Source organism: Oreochromis niloticus, linkage group LG6, assembly GCF_001858045.2.
Source record: "Oreochromis niloticus isolate F11D_XX linkage group LG6, O_niloticus_UMD_NMBU, whole genome shotgun sequence".
Lineage (NCBI taxonomy): Eukaryota > Metazoa > Chordata > Actinopteri > Cichliformes > Cichlidae > Oreochromis > Oreochromis niloticus.
The window spans coordinates 16,024,290-16,049,964 of NC_031971.2; the positions used below are offsets into that span (position 1 = coordinate 16,024,290).

A 25,675-nucleotide genomic window follows, 5' to 3' on the forward strand; every position below is an offset into this window, starting at 1 on the left:
CCAAACCACATAGATAATTGGATAGCAGCCTTGACTAAAGTCTGTACTACCCATTTCTTGTTTAAAACAATAACTATATTTTTTCCCCGTATTGTAAAAGAAAACGTTTCAGTTGGGTTAATTCACCGAAATCGCCAAATTACAGAAGGTCCCAAAGAGGGAACTTCCATAGGGATTTTCCTGGCTGGGAATTATCTTGACTTGTCGCGGTCTTTGATTTTGCCTTAAAATCCGCCCGTGACAAGTTCCGCGGGAGTAAAGTACGAGGCAATGGCGCTCTTTGTACGTCGGTCTGCAAATAAACAGATTAAAAAAATTCACTACATTTTTTGCAGTGCGTTTGTCCTCTTCACAATTTCAAATCAAATTAAACGAGTGTAAAGGCTGCACTTTCGGAACCTTGCTCTAGTTGGCCACATGTTTCCTTCGGAGCTATTCAGCGCACGGACACTTGTCTTGTTGAACGGTAGATGCACGATTTATAGCAGAAATGTAATTGGGCGTTTGAATCAGCAAACACAGAGCCTGAATATGAGATTATGTCCATTTTTTGCGGATAATTTTTGTTAGCAACTTTTAGAATATCTTCAGGGTGCTGCTGGGAGAAGGACTGTCAAACAAACATGCTAACGGCTGTGTTGGATGTGAATTCAATGTTAACGTTTGTGTATTTGCCAAATTAACAGCGCCACTTAAACATCCCCGTAGTTTATTTCTAAACATCAGCCTGTGGACAAAACCAGCATACAGTAAGTGAACGTTAGTGATGCAAGTTAAGGAGTATTTTTTAATTGCTGTTATAAAGCCGATATTATGTTGGGAATAATAATGATAACTTGGCATGCCTATTTCGAGAAAAAAAAATGAAGATCTAAAAAGTATGACTAAATGAAAGGTACAATATACAATCATAAAAGAAAGTTTTCACAGGTCTGCACCCCGGATTCAGGAGCAATAACCTGGAGTAATGGTTTCTGTATCATTCAGACTCGCATTGTCGAGGAACTTTATAAAGTTGCATTAGTTCATTGAGGTTGGAAGGCATTCATTTATGCACACCTCTCTAAAGGTCCAGCCACAGAATTTTAGCCGGCTTGAAATCTGGGCTTTGATTGAAATAGCAACGACTTGATTCTTTTTCTGTTGTAGACTTGCTGCTGTGCTTGGCATCATTGTCCTGTTGCATGACCCACCTTGCACCAAGCCTTAGCAGCTGGATTAATGTCCTTACATTTGAGTGTAGAATGCTGTGGTATATGGAGTTCATGGTTGACTCAGTGGCGGCACTGTACCGGGGCCTTGTGGCTGCAAATCAAACCCAAATCTTCACCCTTCCACCACGATGCTTGACAGTTGGTTTGAGGTGTTTGTGTTGATATGCTGTGTTTGGCTTTCACCAAACAGCTGCACTTTAATCTTGTCTTTCCAGAGGACATTGCTCCATCAGTCTTGTGGTTTGTTCACAAGCATCTTTTCAAAGCTAAGCATTGTTCTTTTTTAGAGCGAAGAGGCTTTCTCCTGACAACATTTCTAAACATTTCTTAAACAACACTTGTTTAAGGTTTTTCCAAATTGCAGTTTTATGAACTTTAACATGCTAACTGAGGCCTGTAGAGTCTGAGTGCACCCCACCCCCTCCACTCCCACTGTAGAAGGATTGACTTCAAATTGTTTGGAAATGGCTTTGTAATCCTTCCCAGACTGATAGGCACCAACAGTCGCTTCTCTGAGCTCATTGTTGACGCTTTTCCTCCCTGGCACTGTATTAACACACACCTGAATGCTCCAGACCAGCACACTGCCAACACCTCTGCTTTCATGGAGGCGCTCACACTTGCTGATGATCAGTTAATCAAATGTATTTAGTTAGCTGTACCTGGCTGCTACTTATGCTCTTAATTCCTGTGAAAAATGTAAGGATGCACAAATTTTTTTACAGGATTGCATAGAGTTCTGTTAAAGCTTTCTTTTTCATATGGCTGATTAAATATATAGCATTTTAATTTGTGTTTATTTATGCAGTATTTATCTTCTGCAGCATTGCTTTACTCAACATCAAAGTTTAACTTGATTTTGAAAACGAATCTCTGTTATTGACATTTTTTATTTCACTGCACAGAAAAGCTCCTTTGTTTTTGTCTTTTCTGGGTGTAGTGCTCTGGGCGGGGTGGTTTGAAAGTGGCTTCAGATTGTACATATGGTATCATGATTATCTTTTCTTAAAGAATTTCCATTTATTGCTCTTAATTTGAGGGATGCCTAACACCAGCACACGGCAGAAGCACGGCAGGAGGACTCGAAGGCGCCGCCGAGCCGATCCTGCCAGGAACGAGCTGGTCTCCAGCTCTCTGGAAAGTGCCCAGCAGTGCTTGTTCAACCAAGATTATGGAACTGCGTTTGCGCACTACCTCCTGGTGCTCAACCTCGCACCTGTGTTTAAGGACTTTGCAAGGGTAATTACTGTTTACACTACACTGAAAACCAGTCCGTCAGCACTCAGTGCCAAACGCTGTCCACAGATAAGCAGTCACAATTATACACGCACAGGTCAAATTTTACAGCAAGCGAGCAGGATTTCCTGATACAGTGCTTCTCTGAAATGAGGATCACCAAAAACTCACAGTTATTAAAAGCAAAATGAAAGAAAAACATGGAAAAAAGTGTAAAAAAAAAAAACGTAATTTAAAATACCCTAATCAGTGCATACAACCAGACTTGGAAAGTATGGTGTCACTGGGACAGACAGTGAGTGAGTGAAGTGAAGATGAAGGAAATTAGGTGCACACGCTGCACGTAAGAATGAGAAATTTGATGCTGAACAGAGAGCCGGCGAAGAATCATAAATAGAAGTGTGATGTGAAACCATCTGTGTGGTCTAGTAAGTCATCAGTTTCATGTAATGTTAAAGCACATCACAGGTCATCTACTTTAGAAAATGTTGGTCTGTGTTTTGTATTGTTTGTTTTTTTTAAGTCAAACAAAAGAAAATATGGGTGTCAGTGACAAAGACTAATCAGAATTATCCCAGACAATAGATAAAGACTATGACTGATCCTTGAGGAGCACTGAGCACTGAAATTTAACAAAATCTGGTTTCAGATAACAAAAGGCAGATGTTTTTCAGAGAAAAAAATCTGAATATGATCTGTGGATAAATGGTATTTATGCCTATAGCAGCGAGCACTTAGAGAGTAATAGGGGTGCTCGAACCGAACCCTACACAAGCCCCGGAAGACTGCAGTGGAAATTAGGACTCGAGGACTGTTACAGAGATGGTGAAACTTTTGTTTAAGGGATAAAATCTAATCCAATGGTGTGCCTGAAGTACTGACCTAGTCACATGACCTCTATGGATATAATGCTCTACAGTGTCACAGAACTGATGTCATTCAAAGACGATTTGAAGCTTTAGAATTGCAGTCGGAGTTGAGGTCCTTTAGTGAAACCCAAACTGAGGCTTGTTTTTATGCTGTGCTTCTTTAATGCATACAAAATGTTTGACCAAAAAGTGAGTTTGGATATAGATGCATAGTTCCTGAACACAGGAGTTCTAAGTTAGGTTTCTCTGAAAAGTGAGCTGGAAGGGAGCATGCTTAAAATACAAAGGGATACAGCCTGTGGGCAAGTAAGAAACCATAGCTACTACAGAAGGGGGAACGCTTAGCTGCCTTTAGCAGTGAAGAGCATCATATTACAACCGAAGAGCTAGAGAATGGTTTAACTTTTCCCTTTAAAGGCTATAAAAAAGAGGAAGAGATGATTACTGGGCCTAACAGCCATCATCTTATAACAAAAAAAATAAATAAATCCAAAGACATTCATTGAAATCTCTCCTTTAGGAGTCCTTCAGGTTCACTCTCTTCAAATGGGCAGAAGAACTGGACTCTCTGGGCCGCATTCAGTACCTTTTTGATTGCTATGAACAAGCTCTGGAACTTTTCCCCGATGACGAGGTGATCCTAAACAGCATGGGCGAACACCTGTTCAGGTACTCATCTCTGCAAACTGTTACCACAGATACTGTGAGTGTAAAAAAAAAAAAATATATATATGTATTCAATTTAATTATTGGTTTCTTAGTTTTTTAAAAATTGTTCACGAGTGTGAGGAGAGTAGGGTGGGAGGGCGCAGATGGATTTGTGCAGCGTGCGCAGTGACGTGGAAGCTGTGACAGTCTTCTCTAATGAAGAGAGAACTGTAAAAAAGTTGCTTCCACTTTTGGCCATGAGCTGTGGGTAGTTACCAAAAGAACAAGATCGCAGATACTGACGGCAGAAATGAGTTTAGTCATTCTTCGGGATAGCGGGGGTCTCTCTTAGAGCTAAGGTGATGAGCTCTGTCATTTGGTAGCAGGCTAGAGTAGAGCTGCTGCTACTAAACATCTAAATTAACCAGCTCAGTGGTTCAGGATGCCTCCTGGGTGCCTCCTAGGTGAGGTGTGTTGGGTGTGCCCTACCAGGAAGTGGCCTCAGGGCAGACCCGGGATACGTGGGAAAGATTACATCTCTGGGCTGGCTTGGGAATGCCTTGGCGTCCCACCCTGAAAAGCTGGAGAAGGTAGTGGAGGAGAGTGAGGTCTGGATATCTGTGCTTAGACTGCTGACCTCACAGCCTGGACCCGAATAAGTGGAAGAAAATGGATGAATGGATTTAAAAAAATCCTATTATATTACTTTGCTTGTAGTATGTATTATATTATATTATATTATATTATATTATATTATAGGATAGGATATGTGTTTTAAGCACTTGTGTTTCTTAGTTCTGTAGCATTTTACATTCTCTCAATAAATTATATTTTAATGCTTTTTTTCCCCCCTTTTACCATCCAGAATGGGATTTAGAGATGAAGCCGCAGGTTATTTTCACAAAGCTCTAAAGATGAGACCAGACTACCCAGAAGCCAGAGAGAACTTCTACCGTGTGGCCAACTGGCTGGTGGAGCGCTGGCATTTCTTCATGCTCAATGACCACGGGAGAAACCAGAAGTACCAGCAAGCCATTCAGAAGGCTGTTCAGAAGGGCTGCAACACTGTACTTGACATAGGTACTGGTACTGGAATCCTTGGGTGAGACATTTTCCATTAGAATTTGAAACCTGTTCATTTGCTTAAGTTATCCAGTGTGATTTGAAAGTTAAATTTTGACTCTTTGATACAAACTCCAGAGTTAGTGGCGGATTTATGCTTCTTATTGTGCCTTCAAAGGTGAATTCTTGTCCTGATTTCCTGCTTCTCTCTGTGAAGTATGTGTGCTAAGAAGGCAGGGGCTGCTGAGGTGTATGCCTGTGAGCTCTCAAAGACCATGTATGAGCTGGCCTGTGAGGTGGTGAGTGCTAATGGAATGGACGGCAGCATCAAGATCCTCCATATGAAGTCCCTGGAGATGGAAGTGCCAAAGGACATACCGCACAGGTGCACTTTGTACTTAAAATACTTCTTAATCACCCTCCAGGTGTTGTAGTTTAGCCAGTCTCAGTGTGTAGTGCTGTAATGATCTTTGTTTTATGAAGTCTTTAAAAAAAAAAAGGTTTTTCCATAAATGCTTTTATGCTTCCTACAAAGGGTATCACTGGTGGTGACAGAGACAGTAGATGCAGGATTGTTTGGAGAGGGCATCATAGAGAGTCTGATTCATGCTTGGCACCACCTCCTGCTGCCGCCCAAGGTAACTCCTAATCATTAAACACAAAGATGAGTCTATAAACACGGCAGTCCTTCATAAACTAGTAAATAAACTGCAGATGTCTAGCTGCAGTCATTAATGCATTCATACACTCACAGAGGGATGACACTGGGTTTGGGTGAAGTTCAGTTTTTCCAATGTTCAATTGAAGTACTTTAATAGATTATTTAAAAAAACACGCACAATTGAGCGCTCAGTACTTAAAGTTAACACATATCTTACACAACAAAACAAACTGAACCATGGTTGGGGCTTTGTCTGAGATCAGATTTAAAAAAATAACGATTGAATGTACGAAAGAAGCAATGCTTGTAGCTTAAAAATCCCACATAAATAAATAAATAAAACATTTAGACAGTTTTGCACATAAGCCATGTGGATAAAACGAATGTAATTAATTTAAAAAAATCACATAAATTCAGAAGATGTATGTAGGTAGGTGAAACAGAGATAGAGAAGGTTTGCTTCCGATTTCTAGGTTTCAAAAGTCTTCTAGTGAGTAACACTTCCTATTGAACTGATGGGACAAGCATCAAGAAAGCGATCATGTGTTTTATCCCAAAAAAAGAAGTTCTGGCGTAATCTCTGTGTCACAACTCAGTGTTACCAGTTTGTAGGGTACAGGGATTAAACCAGTTGTTGTTGGTTTAGCAAAGTTATTTAATGCTTTGCAAAAAACAAAAGGTGCAATAAAACTGCAGGGAGGAGAGGACCGGTCAAATCAGCGAAAGGAATAAAAAGACAGAAGCGGGCTAACAAAGTAACAGTTACTTAGTCAGTAATAAAAGGAAAATGAAAGCAACACTCAGGATATAATTATGTCTAAGAAGTGACCATTTGAAACGTCTCGCTGTGGTGTTTATGTGTTTGTGTGTGTATCTGTGTGAATGAGAAAGCTGAGGCTGACCCAGCCCGCAGCCAGTAAAAGAAATACCTCAGAAATGCAGATAAACTCCACTTATTGCATGCTCAGCCTGAATCAGTTTAGCTTATAAGACGTTTGTCAGTGGCGTAGACCAAAAGGTGCAGTGGTGGGCTGCAAAAAATGCAATTCTAGTCACCTGGTATTGACCTGAAGTGCTTAAATAAGGCAACAAAAGCAGGTCGAGCTTGCCGATTGGTTGGCAGAGTAAGAGGAACTACAGAGCAGGATCCGCCTATGACAAAAGCACAGAAAAAGCTACATGCGGGCGACACTGGCCTGGGTGGTAACACAGTGTCAGCACAAGCATCTGTTAATATATAGCCAAGGAGCTGCCTGTTAAGTGTCAGAATAACACGTGCAAAATCAGAGTTTATAGTGTGAGATGTGACAGTTCAGCACATCCAGTAACTTACAAATAGTTTTACCCTGCTGTTAAAGCCAAATGTATCCAGTCGACTTTTATGTGAAATGTTAACAATATTAATAGGATTAAATGCTTAGTAGCATTAGCAACAAATATGCCTTTTCCCCACAGAGGGGTGAGAATGAATTTGGGGAGCAGTCTGCCACAGGACGGGTCATCCCCGCAGGAGCCACGGTCTTTGGTATGGCTGTCGAGTGCACTGAGATCCGCCGGCATCACAGGTAGACCCAGGAGTCCATTTGTGTTCCAGCGTATAGGCTACTTTTCCTCCAGCGACCTTAAAAAGAACACTTGTGTTCACTAGCTGTCTGCATCAATCAGCTGACTGCGTGTCTTTTTTTTCTTTTTATGCAGGCTGTGTGTGACAAAGGTGGGCGGTCTCTCCATGGCTGCAGCTGGAGAGCTCCACAGCCCAGTGAGCTGCAGCTCCGAACCAGACGACTCCATGGAGCCGTACACTACAGAAAGACTCAGCAGACTGCCAGGAGGATATAAACCTCTCACAGAACCATTCACAGCCCTCAACATAGATTTCAACAATGTGCAGGTGATGAGGGCTGAAACATATTCAGTAATAGCCAGTATGATATTAGTTTATTTTGACTTTACTTTTGCGTGTTCCTTATCTGCCATAGAAATGACCGGAATAATTTAATAATGAGAAAAAAATAATCTGACCACGTTACAGGCAAAGGATATTTATTCACACACGTGCAGTAAGTGGGCTGTCGCCTCGATGCAACACTGCCACTTTAGCAGATAAGTTATACTTAGATTTATGCTGAAACCTGCTGCTGGTGTCTTGAAAACTATAGAAAATGAAACTTTTCTGCACTTTGTTCTTTAACATTTGGAAGGCGTTCCTTTAAGAACCTCTTGCTTATGAGATTAAGATTATTATGTGTAGATACTGGCTATTTGCTGATAGATCGTTATTGGCATTTATATTGGCTGATAAATTACATAAAAAAAAAAATAATTGAGAAGCGATGGGAGAAACACCCTTCAACCGTGTTTGAGTGTTGATGTTGCAGAGTTTATCCACTCGAGGGAACTCTGCTAATTCCCTTTCAAATCAGCCTTTTCATAGATATGAGTGCAACTTGGAAATTTATTTTTCTAGTATTAGCGTTCAAATTTTGAACTATTTTAACATATCCACTGGCATGCTTGCACTAAAGTAAATATTGTTATTTTTAGGTGGAATTGAAACATCTCAGATGATGTTTGCTGTATTGCATATTAAACTGCTCTTTGCGGTAGATGAAAATGGACTGGTACTTGTGTAGTGCTTTTCTACTCAATTTCAGGAGAAAGTGCTCATTACTACAAGCCTCATTCATCCATTCACATGAGTGCTTTTTTTCATTCTTAAATGCCTTTGTCTAACATTCACATACACACATGATTAGAGATTAGAGGAACCAGTTATTGAGCCACTGACCATCCGATTAGCGGACAACCCGCTTTACTTCCTAATCTGTAACCGCCTCACTGCAACTCTCAGTGCCTGCCAGCAGCATGAGAGGAGAGATTTAATAGCAAAACAGTGGTAATGGTCTTGGAGACTTGTAATTTATGAAAGTGCAGAACAACATCTGCTTATTGCTCAGTCTAACAAGCAGATTGTCTTTGAATTACTTTAAAAGCAGTAACATCTGTCAAATTTATCAGCCCTTCCGAGTTTAAGCTTGAATTGAGTTTTGATTTTAGCTCCTTCACAGATCTGTTGCTTCTGCTTTAAGTGTGACATGTTTTGTAACCTGTAGGAGCTGGAAGGTCTGAGCTCCAGGGAGGTTCAAGAGATCCGGCTGCCCGTCATTCAGCAGGGAGAGCTGGATGCTTTGGCAGTGTGGTTCCAGCTCCACCTGGATGAGGAGAACAGTCTGTCTACTGGACCCCAGGAGGACACTTGCTGGGAACAAGCCATCTACCCCTTCCACAGTGCCAAGGGTAAGATGGGTGGACACTTCCACATAACCAGTCCACTTCTTCATTTGCATGAATTGAGTATGTTTAAATGTAACATCTGATCTGCTTGTGTTTGCTTCTTGTTTATCTTGCATTTCTGTGTTACATCAGATGAGGGCAGTGTGTGTTAAAGTCTTCTCTGTTTAATAATGTGTGGATTACTTTAAGAAACATTTTAGCTTCTAATAATCACTTCTGTGTTGTTATTTTCTGGGAATTTTCCACTACAACATGTAATTTATTTATAAAAATCACATTTAGTGAAAATGTAAGACCCATTTAAGAATTATGGGATCGTCTCAAATGAAAAGAGCGTATTTTTAAGGCTCACAGTAAGGCTATTAAATTAGCATAAAATGGATACTATGAAACATTAAAACTGTCAAGACTTTTAAAAAGTTTTAATTGCTTTCTGAGCTTTAAATTAACTTTGGCAAATGTACCTAAGGGCACTGCATACTCTTTACTTTGCTACCATCCCAGGCCAGCGTGAACTTAATAGCCACCGACATTAGGTGACATGTTCCGGTTGGCATCGCAGTACATCATCTTTGAAACAGGCCTTTACAGCATTTCACTGCAGCGCTAATTGGCGAAGGCAGCCTCAAGGGTGCTGCCACCTTTCCCGGTGATCACCAACATCCGTTTCCCCGCTGCCGTGACGTGTGCGCCCTGATCGCCTGTGACACTCTTTAGTGTTCATGAAATTCTTATAGGCAATAAATATGCATTTTCCTCAAACGCCTGTGACGAGCCGCATGTTGACGCGAAGACACGAGCAGATGTTATTCCTGTAGGAATCCTCTCGCTGCCTGGTCCCCTGAATTATAATTTCTCTGCTGGATTCCTTTCGTCTCCTCTGTGCTTTTTGTTTTCCATCCTGCGTGCCCATTTCTCACATTTCAGCAGCCATCTAAATAGTTTTCAGTATATATTTAAGATGTTTTTAACTATATTTTTTACTGTGTCTATAAATCATGTTTATGTGTACTTAATTTTAAAATAATGGTTTTGACACAAGTGACGTTTGTTGCTAACACAAAAAGATTGAGAAGGAATCTTGAGAGCAGAATTTCTACAGATTTGGTCACAGCCCACAGGGTCATAGACAAAGCATGTAAGAGCAGACGTTTCCTTATCTGGAAGGAGGCAAATACTGAATAGTATGCAGTCAGAAAATACATCCTTTTTTAGTTCGAATCAGTGTTACAAAAACAAAACGTGGTGCTATTTATTTAACAAAATTTAAATAAATAAAAATGATTCAGTAGCTTGTAGAAGCAGCTTTAACAGCATGAACTTGGAGTGATCATTTTCTGTATGACTTTATCAGTGTCTCTTATTATTGTAAATGAATGACAGACAGATGACCTCATATTTACTTTAGAATACTTTGGTACACAGGGTTGTTCGTGGTCATTTGAGAAGCCATACACAAACAAGAACCAATAAAAATGATCAAAAACAGGCAAAAAAAAGTATAATTACGTGTTATTTAAGAGTAATGCATCTTCAGTAAGGCCTATGGTTACTCTGAATTTTCAGTATGATTTTATCTCTTGAGTATCGCATCAATCAGAAGCTAATTGTTTGTCATCAGGTTGATCATTTTCCTTCATTGAGTTTTTTTTCTCAGGTTTTGTCCTGAAGCCACGAGATGAGCTGATTGTTGAAGTCTCCTGCCGAGATGCCTACCTGAGGCTCTGCAGTGTTGCTGTGCTGAGAGACGGGCATAAAATCAGATTAGACAAACTAATGGATTCTCAGTATCCTGTTTCAAACCCAAACCCAGAGGCAGAACTGTGCAGTGCATTAGCATGTCTTCAAACTGATCAGAGTCAAGCGAGAGACTTCTGCATGCTGGAATGTTCGGAAATGGCGCTCCTGAACAATCAGGATTACCATCAGAGTTTTTGCACCGCGTTAGCCAAACTCATCTCCCAGCTGAAGGTTAAGTGCCAAAACCAAGAGCGAGGGTCCGCTTTTCAGCCCGGCCCCGCTGTCGCCACACGCTGCGCGAGCCCGTTTTATGTGCTGGACGTGTCGGAAGGCTTCTCTCTGCTCTCCCTAATCGCTGCCAGCCAGGGTCACGTGAAAGCCTTCAGCTCGGTGGAAAAGAAGAAGCAACAGGAAGTGCTTAAGAGACTGGCTCGCTCCAACAATATCTCGGAACAGCATTTGGAGTTCTGGCTCAACAACACGGAGGATGAGCAGGGGATGCTGCAAAGGCCTTCCAGGGAGAAGCTGTGGAGTGCCATCATCCTGGACTGTGTAGAAACCTGTGGCCTCATACGGCAGAAGCTGATGGAGAAAGCGTCTCTGGCCAGGTAGGAGTGTGCGACTGATAAAGTATTTTGCTTTTGCATGTTTTGATTCCGTTTTTAGTGCTTTGCTTTTAGACGTGTCAGCTTAATTTCTATCAATTATCCCAGATGTCTGCTAGAGGAAGGAGGACGTATTTTCCCGGGAAAGATTGTGGTGTACGGTATGCTGGTGGAGTCTGAGACTTTGCTACTGGAAAGCGCTGTCCAGGGTCAGGAGCCCACACTTGGATTCAATATTGCTCCTTTCATCAACCAGTTCACTGTAAGTATGCCTGCAAAATCTACCAGAACACTTTATTATGGTATTTTATTTTGCATGTAAAGGACTCTGTGTGTGTGTCTTAAATTGGTAAATACGTTTGTTTGTTTGTTTTCTAAAAATATGCCTTTGATTATGATCCCTCCTAATGTTAGTTTCTATAAACTTGTCACCTTTAACATGGATTGCTAAGCTGTGTACAGAGCACCATGTAGTAGTGCAAAGTTCAAACAACTGTTTGATCAGAATCAAACAAAAGTGCCGCAGTTAAAGTTTGTAGCTCCATCATTCGGGGCAGCTGTGGCTCAGGTCAGAGTCAGAAGGTCTGTGGATCAGTCCCTGGCTCCTGTAGTCCATGTGCCGAAGTATCCTTGGGCAAGCTGCTGAACCTGGAGTTTTGTGTGAATGTTAGCAAAAGGGCTTGGGGACATAAAAGCACTGTATGATTGTGTATAGGGTGAATGAGACTTGGTAGTAATAGAAAGTGCTTTGAGTCTTGAGTAGAATGGCGCTATGTAAGTACCAGACAATTTACCATAATTTCCATGTACTGTGGGTGAAAATTATACTTATTTCCATTTAGTTTAGAGTGGTTTTTAGGTAAAAAAAAAATAAATCCTTTTTTATCTTCTTACACTGGGTGTTGATGCCAGCCTTCAGTTCATTCACCTTTGTACAGACTCAGTTTTAGCTTTTGTCTTTTTAAAACCACCTTCCCTAAAACCACTTTCTTTGATTTGCCTCCAGCTGGCTTGTGCTTGTGTGCACCATCTTTTCCACTTGCCGACGTGGAGGTTGTTTAAAAAAAAAAAATGGCAGCGTCTCAGATCCATCTGTACATTGAATCCAATCTGGAATATGGAGATTGTGAACATCCACAGGAAAAAAAAAAAAAATTACCACAGTTTGATAAAAATTATATGATTACCTGTGAAAGGACAAATCCACTGGCAATCAGTATTGACTGTTGTTTGAAAAGTAAATTTGACTTGCTTTTTTGTTTTTTGTTTTTAGTTAGCCTCCAAAACATTTTCAACCTGCAACGTATGGCTAAACTTTCTGAGTCGGATGGAGCAGGTGTGTATGCTACGCTTAGACTGATACCTCTGGCTGTGCCTGAGAATGACCATATAAGGAAATCCCCTCTTGCTGACACCAGCCAGACCCAATAATAGAAGAAAAAATTTAGGGCAGCCTGAAGCTTGAGCTTTTAGCTTACAGAGATTACTTGTATGTAATTATTTAAAACTTTTATACCTTCCAAGGTATGCAGAAGAGGGTCAGTGAGCAGACATGTCAGCTAATAACAGGACACTGAAGCTACAGTTTACACAGGCTCACAGGAGTATTGTTGCTGACCATGTCCATCCTCTTCACTCCATGTCACAAAGATCAAATCATCCCAAACTGGTTTCTTGAATATCACAATGAGTTCACTGTACTCAGATGACTTCCACAGTCATTAGATCTCAAGCCAGCATTTATGCCATGAAGAATTGGTCCATTATTCCATAACCATATTTGTTCCTTCTAGAAAAAAAAAACAAAAAACATTTCTATCAGTGCTCAAACATGCTCCAAAACTTTAGTTTTTGTATTATTTCTTCATTCATGCTTAAGCAGACCAGATTCCTTGTCTATATTAGCATTTTAAATTAAGCGACTTATATTCTTCTCAGTGTAGATGGCACAAACATTTTTCAAGACTTAATTTCTAAACAGGAGGATGACATGAAATAGTTGTTTTACTTATAACAGCTTCATAATTTCAGTTACGAAGGGTCTTCTTACGATCTATAGTGGTTTTAAATTAAGTCAAATGTGGCCTAAATTACAGGGAATCACAATCAACCCAGATTGTAAAGCCAAGACTTTTTTAGTTTTCATAAAACAGTTTTTACTTTGCTTTTGTACTTCACTGGCTGCTTGTATCTGATATTCTGTCTCATGTTCATGATGCAATAACAGTCAATATTGACAGTTTTCGCATACAGTATGCCATGTTTGTAAGCCTGCATCATTTACAAAGATCGTACAAAAGGGTTATTTTAAATAGGACTGACACGTGGTGCAGTGTTATTAAAGTATAAAAAAAAATATCTCCGATCGAATGTGACGTGCCAGAGATAATCAGGCGGATTGGTAGAAAACACACAAGTACTTCATTTGGAATACCAAGGTCCAGCACTTTGTTTTCTGTGCTCCTCTTTTGAAGTGTGCCTCTGCGTGAAACAAGCTGTGAATTTCCTTTGAATTTCTTCTTCTTTATTTGGTCTGGAAATATTTTTTCTTTCCCTAGCATGATGTTTGTGCTCTAATTTTGCAGGCCTCTCTCGGGACGGTCGTTTGTTTTAACAGATGTTGTCTTTGAAGCCCTCGGCGGAGGGCACTTCCTAACACAACTGTCACACAAGACACAACACATAGCTTGGCCCTAAGACATTCCTACCTGAATACATCAGTGCACATTACATCAGGCACATCAAACGGTGGGCTCTGAGGTCTACACAACTGCGACAGGGAGGAGAAAAGCTTCTTTTGTTCTGTAGTCAAGGAAACTGTGGCGGTTTCTGTGCTGCCACTTTCTGGCAGGTTTTTAGGTCTGCTGCGGCCCGTCTGGATGAGGTGGAAGATGTGTTTTTGAGCTAACCCGTGAGGGAGTGAAGTCCCTGCTGAAAATAACATTGTGTGGTTAAATACTAATTTTTGAGACCAACAACACTGAGTCAATTTAGCTGTTCCTTTATTCTTTTTCATCTTAGCCTGCTATTAAATTTTAAAATAAATCTGTACCTTTAGCAGAAGTAAACTGTTTTTTTCTTCTTTTAAGAAATAATAAGAAAGATTCAACAAAAGCTCCTTTTTTAATCTTCTGCCTGAAGCTTACTTTCTTAAAATTTTGGTGACTGAGTGCCAATTTCAGAGCCAGTACATGAGTGAGATCCACACAAGATTAAAGCCTATATACTTACTAGTCACTTTATTTTTAGTTTTAAGTGCTTATGAAGGCAAATATTTAATTAGCGAATCACATGGCAGCACCTTGTTGCATTTAGGCATGTAGACACGGTGGAGACGACTTGCTGAAGTTCAAACTGAGCATCAGAATGGGGAAGACAGGTGATTTAAATGAATGTGAATGTGGCATGGTTGTTGGTGTCAGACAGAAACTGCTGATCTGGTGAGATTTTCCCACATAACCATCACTAGGGTTTCTACAGAATGGTCCTAATAAGAGAAAATATCCAGTGAGCAGCAGTTCTCTTGGTGAAAATGCCTCATTGATGCCGGAGGTCAGCTGATGGGAAGGTGACTGTACTTCAAAAAATTACTTGTTCTGAATACACAACGTGTTAGTGGGCGACAGCAGCGGAAGACCACAATGCATGCCAGTAAAGGAAAATGGGTCCAACCTGGTACTTGCCGGGTATACCTAATAAAGTGGCGTTTATGTGACATTTTCAGAGCATAAATGCCTGTTCTGGGCCATACTGGGTAATAGTATTTATGGGTAAGTATTTAGAGTACCTATACGTATTTATAGTAGTTATGGCATTAGTTGACACGATCAGTATTTGTTAATGTTAGGAAGCCTTTGTCAGGATAGAACAGAAGTGCTATGGTTGAATTGTGGGTGAATGAAATGCAGCATAATTGTTCTCTTTCCTTTATTATATTTTTTAGGTACCGGTCCATGTGTTTCTGGACTTTTCCACACTGGAGTGCAGACACCTCAGTGAATCTGTAGAGCTCTTTGTTCTCAACCTCATGGATGCCAACGCAAACTACATTAACAGAGAAGTCAAGGTTAGTTGTACATCAGCACTTTCAGTGATAACATCACGACTGGAATATGTATTAATTTTTTTTCTTTTAAAGTAAATAAATTTAAAAAGAAATATCACCTGTGATAGAACAGGGCTGAAGTGCTGAAAACTGATTTACACATGAAATCTGCTGATAAAAATCCACAAGCATGAAAAAAGAAGTAGAAATGAGTCAGATCTGTATTTGTCTCCCCACAAACTTTTAACCTCACTTTACTTTCTGACTTTGCTTCTTTGGTTGTGAATGAACAGGTCCAGGCTACATCTGCAGGCAGGATAACTGCAATTCCCTTCTGGTATCACATCTACCTGGACGAAGAGATCAGTGTGAGCACCCTCGGCCAGGCTTCTCACTGGAAGCAGGCCGCCGTTGTTCTGCAGCAGCCCCTGGAGGTACGAGCAGGAGAGTGGGTCCGCCTCGCCGTGAAGCTTCACAAAAGCACCATCTCCATTTTGGCCCATATAGAAAGCACACCTGAGCAGATGGAGTGATAATCGCTCACATTTTAGCTTATTTGTAATACATTTCAGCCGACTGTTGTATCAGCTGAGTGATAACAAAGACAGTATTGGTCTGTCAGATGTATCAGAGTCGGTGTACTTGTTGTCTGATGGCCATTTTTTTTGTTACAGATCATATTGCAGAAAAAGATGCTTGGGGTAAATTGCATGTAGAAATTGTGTCATCATGTTTGCCCAGCAGTTCACAGCCTGCTGTTTACAATACTCTCTGCACTGTCTGCAGAATACGTATGAGAGTATATTTCAAAGAACACTGCTGCTAATATTACATTCCTAGTATTTTTTTAATGCCCTTTCTCTATTGACATTTTTCATGTAGTACCAATCTCAAAACATTGGGATCACAGTTTAGTAACTCCCTGCATGAAAAAACCCTTGTTAGAAGTTTAAGTAAAAAGCCTGCTGTATATTTTGTTAAAGGAAAATAGGTCCACAAGGACTTGTACTTACATTTGTAAGTAGATAATAAACACATTAGCCCTTAATTACAGACTCAGTTGTTTTTGTAAACATCATTCATTTGACCTATAAATGTTGCATTTTTATAATAAAGGCAAGAAAAACGAAGTCATATTTCATCTGATTTATTGAGGATATCCGAGATGGAATTAAATCAAACAATGGATGTATAGAACAATGGATCTGATGCAATTGTGTCAAGTCATATTTTGAAAGAAAAAGAAAATCCCATAAGGCAGTGCGACATACCAGAGTCAGGCATGATGCCAATTACCCCTCGCTGTGCCACACACTGATATCCCAAAACTGTACATTAACGATGGCAATATCCCTGAACAAATGTGTGAATTCACAAAGAAGGAGCCTTTAAAAACCTATGGAAAAACAAATGGCTTTAGTGCAACAGGTGCAAAATTATTTCAGTTTACAAGAGACAGAAAACATCTTACCAAATAAAAATGATCCCAGATTGAAAAATAAAATAAGAAACATTCCACTAGTTACACAGCACACAGAACAAGGCATCTGCGAAGACTAGCGGATTTTATCAACTGTCGAGTAAGCCGTACGCTTTAAAGCATAGATAAGAGCCAACCAGAAGGTGCTGATTGTACTTTTTAAAACTGAATTATGATTTTAATACTAGGATTGTTTAATTGTATATATTCGTACTCTTCTGAAATGGAGTATACTACATTTATATTGATACTGTGTGATATTGTCAGTTATGACCCCTTTTCTAGTGATGTACACGTCATTGTACCACGGTTAATTTTTCAAGTGAAACAAGATCATGTTACCTCTGCTCTTTTCTCCCCTCTGTATCGACTAGTTAGAACGAAACGACTGCAGATATCTGTAGTTATAGTAGTGCAGGTTTTCAGTTTATCGAAAACCAGTAAATGCATGATATTCAATTTAAAGGTTGCCTCTTCTGTCACATCTGAGATTACGGCATGAATGACACGTAAAACAGTATAGTTTCATTTTTGGAAAACATTTCTCCAATATTTCACTTATTCTTCGGTGAGAGCCATGTTTTGTCTGATCTTGTGTCTTTCCTGGGTAAAACCAATTCTAGTTTAGCCTACTCTCTAATAAAACATAAAACAGCAAATTGACGTTGCTTACTAGTCTTTTAGTACCATTAAATCACCAAACATTCTTGAAGCTGTCACTGGAAGCAGTCCATTATGTCTTGCATGTTCATTGTGCCCTTTTAATTGAGTTTGTCTTGTTTGCATCAGTGACGTTTGAAAAAATGTGGCAAGGCTATAATTGGGCCCTGCCCAACCATGTCTGGCAGAGTCTGTTTGCGGCACCTAAGCTAGGTGATCACAATGAGATCTGCCTCTGTCGGGTCTTTGGTTTGGTTGGTAGTTTCTTCATCCTGGGTTTCTTCAGGTCTAGCCTCACACCCTTCCTCCCACAGGGCTGAGCCGAGCCCAGCGGGTGCTGACAAAGAGTGCGGTGCGGGGGTTCTGCCCAGGCCCTGATAGTGACCCTTAGGAGAAACTGGATTACAAGCTGCTTCGGTGATGGCATCTTGAGACGCAGAAGAGAGCAGGCCTGATCGCTCACCATCACTTTGCGCCTCATTGAAGTAGGACTTTCTCGGACGACCCATAACTGTTCTTCCTGCAAATGTGGACAAAGAGAAACTTATTTTTTTTATAGAGGATGCAGTAAAGATCATGTTATGATGGCTCACACCAGTAGCAATGCTATTCATGTAGCAGTGCGTAGTAGTCAGTTCTAGATTATCACAGGTACATCTGCAGCAGGAACTACAGTACAGATGGTTTTGGTAGGTGTTTTTGGTTTGACAGAGTTTTTTCTGCTTGAATGGGATCACAACCATCACGTGGTCATTGCCATTACCATTTTGTACAGTCAGAAAACTGCACAGGACCTAGTACAATCCATGACTACTGAGTAAAGGGAACCTAAAATAAAGAAGCCAAGCAAGTACCGGCTCCAACATGCACCTTTTCCACAATCTTTTAAATTCTGAATGTTGTTCTAACTACACATGCACTCCCTTCTCAGTATAGCCTGTTATACATAAGTAACGAGCACTCATCTTGCAGACAATATTTATTGTTGAACTGCCTCTTCATTTTGATCTCAACTCTAGCATTGCAGTCACAAAACCATACAAACAGTCAGAAAAATAGCTTAAATAATCACTCACAAGGTGAACAACGATACCAACTAGCTTATGATACTGTAGCACTTATAGTACAGCAGGAACACGTACCAACATTGCGGACTTGTTCAGAAATATCTGCTCTAACATCGGAGATGTCCCACATTGCCCTGAAAGAGTCAAAACAAGACACCTCTTCGGCCTCCTGCACGTAAGGTTTGTAGGTGAAGCTAAAGTGATGGGCAATGGCTGCGAGAAACATCTCCACGCATATGATGAAATCCTAAAGAAAAAAAAGTGGACAGCTTCATTGTGTTGCACTATTAGGTCCCATAGAATATATTAGTTCTGTTGACCTTGGTCAGAATGTTTGAACTATACTCACGTACCTGTAAGCCAGTAGCTACAGCTTCCACACTTTGCCAGTCCCATGTGCGCTTCTCTGAGATAATGCCCACTTTAACCAGCAAAGCAATGACCACGGCTTGCCTAAAAAGATTTACAGCAATCACAGTTTCATTAGCCTTGTTTTAAATGACTTTTTCAGAAATATCTGGGTCATGTCATGAAGTTTTAACACACTGAGATTTACCAGAAAGAGACGAAAACCACCATTTTCACACACAGGAATTTGCCGACTGGTTTGATTGGATTCAGCTCCTCTCTCAAAGCCTTGTAGAAGAGCACCAGGCAGTACATGGCAAACTAGATCAAAAGAAGACATAGAAAGGAATGGGAATGAAGGAAGGGAATGCTTGTAACATTTTTTAGTCCATCTTTTAACAGGATTTAGAGCCACCATTACCAGCTGTGACAGATTGTTGAAGATCACCAGGTATGTCCATGCGTTTTTGAAACTGAAGTTGCCTTCATCGTACACTCCACACAGCTGACAGATTCTAGGAAGGAAGAGAAACACACAGCTGACATCAACAGACACCAAACAAAATGTGACTACAGTTAAACAATAAATCAGGTAACAACCAGAGGTTACTCACAAAGCAATGACTGTGGTGACGGGTCTTACTACTGTGTACTGCAACACTCCCAGCTTACATCTCAGCAGCAGAACCCTGCAGAGGAATTTGATCATCTGAATTAGAAGTGAATTGGTCTGAAATTCCAAGCAAAAGCCCGGTGAGCAGAAGTATCTCAGGATCACTTGGGCAGAAGCCCGAGACCGGCTTGATGATAACAGTTAACACTGAACTGTCTAAGTCTCCTCAACACAAACTAAGTTATGGCCCATTTTAGCCACATTGTATTTATATTCCTATTAAAACAATGAGGTTGATGATGCTGGCCATTAGGACTTCTTTTTATACATCTACACCAGTTTCTTATATACAAAGGACACCCGGATAAATCTGGGCTAAATTAACAGCACACTTGACCAATTACCAATTACAGATGTTGTGTGACTGGGGCTAATTTGAAGCTTGTGACTTTCACTGACTTGTTTGCTTTGAGGGAAACAAAAGAAAGATTTGAGCTCCAAGAGTTTAGTACATTAAGTGAACCAGTTTCATTTGTTTAAATTTACAAAACCTCTCTGAAATGAAAATACATCAAAAGAGAAAACATTGTGCAAGAAGACCGATGCAGATTAAATCTCTAAATTGTGGCCATTTCATTGAGACAGTAAGGAAACCTGACTATGGCCAATAATCCCAGTAAAACGTCAGTAGATTGTCCATAAAACTAACATTTTTGGGTCAAAGTATAAACAGATGGTAATGTTTAACTAACATCGCTTTTACAGCAAAGGTATGACCAACACTCGAGCGCAGCTAAACTCTGGGTCAGTGAATTTAACCTGCTGACAGCTACAGTTTGACATAAGAGGAAAAAGTTTAAAGGGAACTCACTCTCCCATTGGCCACGGTGGGCAGCAGCAGAGAGGGGGCAGGTGTTTCTGCTGCTCCTGAACCTCCAGCATCAACACCAGGTTGGGGTACTGGTTTTCCAGGTAGTTAAGCAAGAACGTCATGAAGTTGTAAATGACATACGCCTCGTAGCACTCCCTGCATGTGTCAAAATATATTGCTATACTGGGGTATTTCAGTGCAATCCACTGGAAACAAAAAAAGATGAAAAAGGAACAATAACAGGAAAAGCTATGAGGTTATATAAACTCATAAACTGGTGTGCGATGGCTTTCATTAAAAAAATACATAACTCACACTGTCCAAGCTGTAGATTGGAACCATCCACAATATCCTTTAAATAGAAAAGACAAAAGCCTTAAACATCTGTTCTGGGCTCCTATTTGTGGCTAAAATGACTGTTAAGATCTTTACCTGATGATAGGTTTTTGAAGCTCTGGCTGAGTATAATGCACTAGATGCTGAAGGATGCCCCATAATGATATGGGTATGGTCATGAGGACAAAAATCCCAGCGATGAACCATGCTTTGTTATGAGTGCCAACCTGCCGGGACATAGAAAGGAACAGTCAACAACATTTAAGTCATTTAGCCATTGGAGTCTTGGAGGGTATCATTTAATACAAAGTCAATGGTGAAAGCAGTATTCAGATTCTGAAGTACAGTAACATTACAACCATGTAAAAATACTTAATTTCAAGTCCCGTAAAAAGGGGACGTGTTTAACTAAATTGCAGTGCAGTGTGATGACTTGGATAAAGATAGTTTTTAAAGAAAGTACAATTAAGGAAAGACTGTTTTAATAGAACACACCAGAAGAGCAATGAAGATGGTGGTTATTTAAAAAAATAAAAAAGGTCATCTATATTACTCTAGCAGACTTTGAGTTTTGAAAAAATAAAACAACACTTCAAAGTCTTTTTAATATGTAAAACATCAGCAATCTTAACAGTTAGAAAACATTTAATGCCTTATTTACCATTACTCGCTCAACAACCTTAATATAGATTCCTATGATAAAGTATTTGCCCCCTTCCTGTTTTTTTTTTTTTTTTTTTTCTTTGCATGTTTGTCACACTTTCCATACTGGATAAAGATATTCTGAGTAAATAAAAAAAAAGCAGTTTTTAAACGACAAGCTCTTTTATTCAGGGAAAATAAAGTTATCTAAACCTGCCTGGCTCTATGTGAAAATGTAATTGCTCCCTAAAGCAAATAACTGGTTGTGAGACCCTTGGCAGTAAGAACTGCAGTGAAGCATTTGTGATAACTGGCAGTAAATCTGTGCAGGAATTTTGGCCGAACCTTTTCTTTGCTGAATTGTTTTAATGTCAATGCACTCTTATTTTAGTGGGCTGAAAACTCTTGGGAAGGTTCACCACGGCTCCAAGGATTCTCTATTTTTGGATAATGATCCTCAGCTGTTTTGAGTTTCTTTAGATCGAGCTATGATGCTATGAAGCAGGCTAAAAGTTGAGATTTTTAGCCTGCTACGCTTTGTCAGACAGGTCTAATTTATGTGATTTCTTGATTTAACAGGTCAGTTAAATTGAACTCAGCGTTCCAAAAATGGGGTTAATCACAGTTAATTCAAGATTTAACAAAGGGGAGAAAGTTACTGCTTCACAGTGTGTCAGATCGATCTGGATAGTGTTGCCTTAATAAATTAAATTATCACTGAAAAACTGCATTTGGTATTTACTTGGTTTAACTTTGTCTGATTTTAAAATTTGTTTGATGACCTGAAACACGTACGTGGAGATGTAAACAGGAAGGTTGGACATACTTTTTCACAGCACTGTACTTTGCAATTACTGCACAAACTGGTAGGTTTGCAAATGCATTAATAAGTGCTTAATGATGAATAATGAAGAGCTAACCAGCTGCTAATGTACATGATAACAAGTAGCCAGTTGATGGTGAACATGTTTGTCTTTATACACAGTTGTACCCAAAATAACACAACGTCACATAAGTACTGTAACAACTCACAACTATTCAAGTGCAGTATGTGAGAACCACGTGTTATCTCTGTGTTAAACCAACACATCTCCCCAGAAAGAAGCATGAGCAACACCTGCACTGACCTTTGACTTCTGCAGTTCCCAGATGCACAATGGCAGGACCACTAAGAGCAACAAGATGTACAACACAACGACCAATGGCCGGATCCATCTTCTCCAGTTCCCACAGGAACACGGCATCTTTCACAGAGACACTACAGGGCACCCCTTTCTTTTACTAAAGACCTGAACCAACGTCTTCAACACTTAACGCACTTTACGTTAGCTTAGCATACTGTTACCCTCCTATCGGCTAACCGCGACTCTAAAACAATCCTTTACTAATGTGTAAACGTATGTCGACTTCTTTTCTAACGTAGCGATTCATTCATGAGGACAAAGCTGCTTGATAACAACCAGCTCATATGACTCCAATTTTAAAAGCGAGGCTGCTAACATTAGCTTGTCAGCTGATTCACCATGTAAACAAACGGTGCTGGAATAGTTCCATACTGCCAGGACACCAGGCTCCACAAATCTGTAAAATTATAATTCACACTAAATCAAGAGACTAGTTAAAAAAATATAAATATAAAAAGTTACAGCCGGGAGAGGTTTAGAGATTAAAAAAGTTTCCAAACTGCTGTTATTGTTGTGTGAACTTCCTATTTTTTGCTTCAACTAAGAGCTCCACCTAAACCCCTCAACCTGATTGGTGGAATTGTGGATAGTTTGGTTGAGCTATAGCTTCATGACCGTATGATATGTGGTTTCGCCAGCAGATGGCAATGTGAATTAACAATTATCAGGATCCCGGCTCATTTGCTATATGTAGGGTATCAGACGTGAAACAGATTCAAAACATTGATGCTGAGATAGTAAATATGTCACTTTTAGGACATACAGAGCTTGAGTATATGTGGCATTTTTTTCACATAAATTTTGTCTGGCCTATTTAAGAAACGTTTGGGTTACTGGTTTCAGTGAAATGGCAAATGGGATTTATTCCCATTTCCACTGGATACAGAGGCCTGTATGTAGAACAGTAAAGAGTTTGTTTTGTTTGACTCTCAGATGAGGCTGTGCAGAAAGGATCCAGAGCAACACTAAGAACAAAACTATTGGTTTATCTCTGTTCCTATTTTAAATTTCTATCTAAATTCATAGAAATGCACTGTCTATATTTGGGCAGGACTACAACATATCAGAGGAGCCCTTTTCTTTTTATCCTTTCTTCTTTGTTTGTATTTGTATGTGCAGGCGTATGAGTGTGTTTCTCTGTAAAAATGAAGGGAGGCAGAACTTTCCTTTCTGTCGCACCATGTCTACACTGCCCCACAGTCACAGAACTCACTGGTTGTTGGAGGACAGATTGTTCATGAATTTTGTATTGATCCTTTTGGCTTTTATGAATTAGAAATAGTCTTTGCCACAAGTAGCGCATGCGAGTGCCATGGTGGGTAGCTTGGAGGGATTGCCATGCAAAGTAGCATACAGGGTAGAGCCATGTAAGGGCAGGGTAGATAAATATATGCCGTGTTTGATCAAACCCAAAAACATACTTAAGCATAAAGGATGTGGCGTCCATCAAGTCAAAGTGAATCGCAGCCATAAGTGCAGTATCTCGTACTGTATAAATGGCAAATGAGATGAACAGAATGGATGGGTCTGCGGAATGATAATAATAATAATCAATACAGAAAGAAGGAGACATACTGTCTGGTTGCTGATGCATCAGCCAAAGTGCACCTCCTTTGTCAAAGAAATATGTAAGACTCCAGTAGTTCAACAATTACTTATTTATCTTAATATGTCTGCCAAAGGCCTTTGTGTCAGGAAATGTTTAGACTCACTCTTACTCTCACCACTTATAATATTGTTCAGGAAAAGAAACACGGAGAGGAGGGAATCAAACAAGTTCTTCCAAGTCACACATCTATCTATCTATCTATCTATCTATCTATCTATCTATCTATCTATCTATCTATCTATCTATCTATCTATCTATCTATCTATCTATCTATCTATCTATCTATCTGTCTGTGTGTGTGTGTGCGTGTGTGTCTATGTGTGTGTTCCTACATTACCAAAAACAAGTTAATTTTTATTCATTTCCATGTACTACATTGCTGTGAGTTCTCTGTATTTTTATTTGTTTGCATTTTTGATTGATTTTTATGAAAATAAATTCAACTTATAATTCAACATTGCTCTTCTGTAGTTGTTTGCTTGTTTAGTAATCCAACCTTGATCTCAAGCTTTAAGAAACTCTGTTCTAATATAACCAGTCAGCTCATGTTTGGAGTCTGTACACTGGATGTAGTTATTGTTGGATCATGTAGTTGAAGTTATTTTAAAACAGATTTCACTTACCATAAATAGATCCCATGAGCCAATAAATAAATAAATTAATAAAATAAATATCTGTGAAAGTAACTAATTCTTCTTCTTCTTTCTTTTATTAAGAAAATATTATTAATAGAACCACTAAAAGCAACTATACATTATATATATATATATTTAATAATTTTAAACAATTTATAAAGCACACCTATTGAAAAAAACATATTTTAAAAGTGTCCATATGTTAAAATAAGAAACAGATTAGGATACAGTAATGGTAAAAAGGAAGTACACCCTGTTCCAATTCTAAAGTTGTCTTGTCAGGATATAATAACAATAATCTGATTCTTAGCAGATCTTTAAATTAGGAAAACCTGAGATGAACAGCAAAAGATGATATGACACCATTTTATTATTTATTTAACAAAAACTGGGCCAAAATGTGAATTGTGTATGAAAAACTAAATACAACCTTACTACTTCCATAGGAATTAAGAGGGTAAGTAGCAGCCAGATAATCACAATGATTGATAATCAAATGTGTGTGAGTACATATGATCAGCAGACATTTTGCCAGTTTTCTAGCCTGAAGTCTTTTAGGTGTGTGTGTGTGTGTGTGTGTGTGTGTGTGTGTGTGTGTGTGTGTGTGTGTGTGTGTGTGTGTGTGTGTGTGTGTGTTAACACAAGGCCAAGGATGTAAAACATCAGCAATGATCTCAAAGAACCAATTGTTGCTGCCCATGAATCTGGGAAGGGTTAAAAGGCCTTTTCCAAATGATTTGAAGTCCATCACTCTACAGAGAGAAAGATTATTCACAAATGGAAAATATTCAAGGCAGTTCTTCCCAGGAGTGGATGTCCCAGGAAATTCAACTCAAGGTCAAAACAAAGATAAACT

General features: G+C 39.6%; 2 protein-coding genes and 1 long non-coding RNA gene across 4 annotated transcripts; 2 read left to right on the top strand and 1 right to left on the bottom strand.

Annotated features, from left to right (window-relative positions):
- The first annotated feature begins 367 nt into the window (after window positions 1-367).
- On the top strand, window positions 368-17,548 carry prmt9 (protein arginine methyltransferase 9). Of its 2 annotated transcripts, none has more exons than XM_003449673.5 (13): window positions 368-466; window positions 2,254-2,453; window positions 3,840-3,988; window positions 4,833-5,069; window positions 5,247-5,414; window positions 5,565-5,667; window positions 7,146-7,255; window positions 7,389-7,581; window positions 8,804-8,987; window positions 10,642-11,332; window positions 11,438-11,591; window positions 15,273-15,395; window positions 15,668-17,548. In XM_003449673.5, exons 1-13 carry the CDS (start codon window positions 418-420, stop codon window positions 15,905-15,907), a joined length of 2,601 nt encoding a protein of 866 aa, XP_003449721.2. In that variant the 5' UTR covers window positions 368-417; the 3' UTR covers window positions 15,908-17,548. The 2 variants fall into 2 exon arrangements, with proteins under 2 accessions (XP_003449721.2, XP_025763737.1); XM_025907952.1 differs by having other exon boundaries at window positions 424-749.
- tmem184c (transmembrane protein 184C) lies at window positions 16,811-23,148 on the bottom strand. The gene is made up of 10 exons (XM_003449711.5): window positions 22,519-23,148; window positions 20,846-20,976; window positions 20,729-20,765; window positions 20,414-20,619; window positions 19,544-19,618; window positions 19,351-19,444; window positions 19,138-19,250; window positions 18,935-19,034; window positions 18,657-18,828; window positions 16,811-18,034 (listed from the first exon to the last, which is right to left on the bottom strand). Exons 1-10 carry the CDS (start codon window positions 22,633-22,635, stop codon window positions 17,724-17,726), a joined length of 1,356 nt encoding a protein of 451 aa, XP_003449759.1. The 5' UTR covers window positions 22,636-23,148; the 3' UTR covers window positions 16,811-17,723.
- Window positions 20,984-22,877, top strand: LOC106098556 (uncharacterized). Its single transcript, XR_001224826.3, has 3 exons — window positions 20,984-21,970; window positions 22,193-22,257; window positions 22,490-22,877. It is a non-coding gene; the product is annotated as an uncharacterized LOC106098556 (long non-coding RNA).
- Window positions 23,149-25,675: the final 2,527 nt, after the last annotated feature.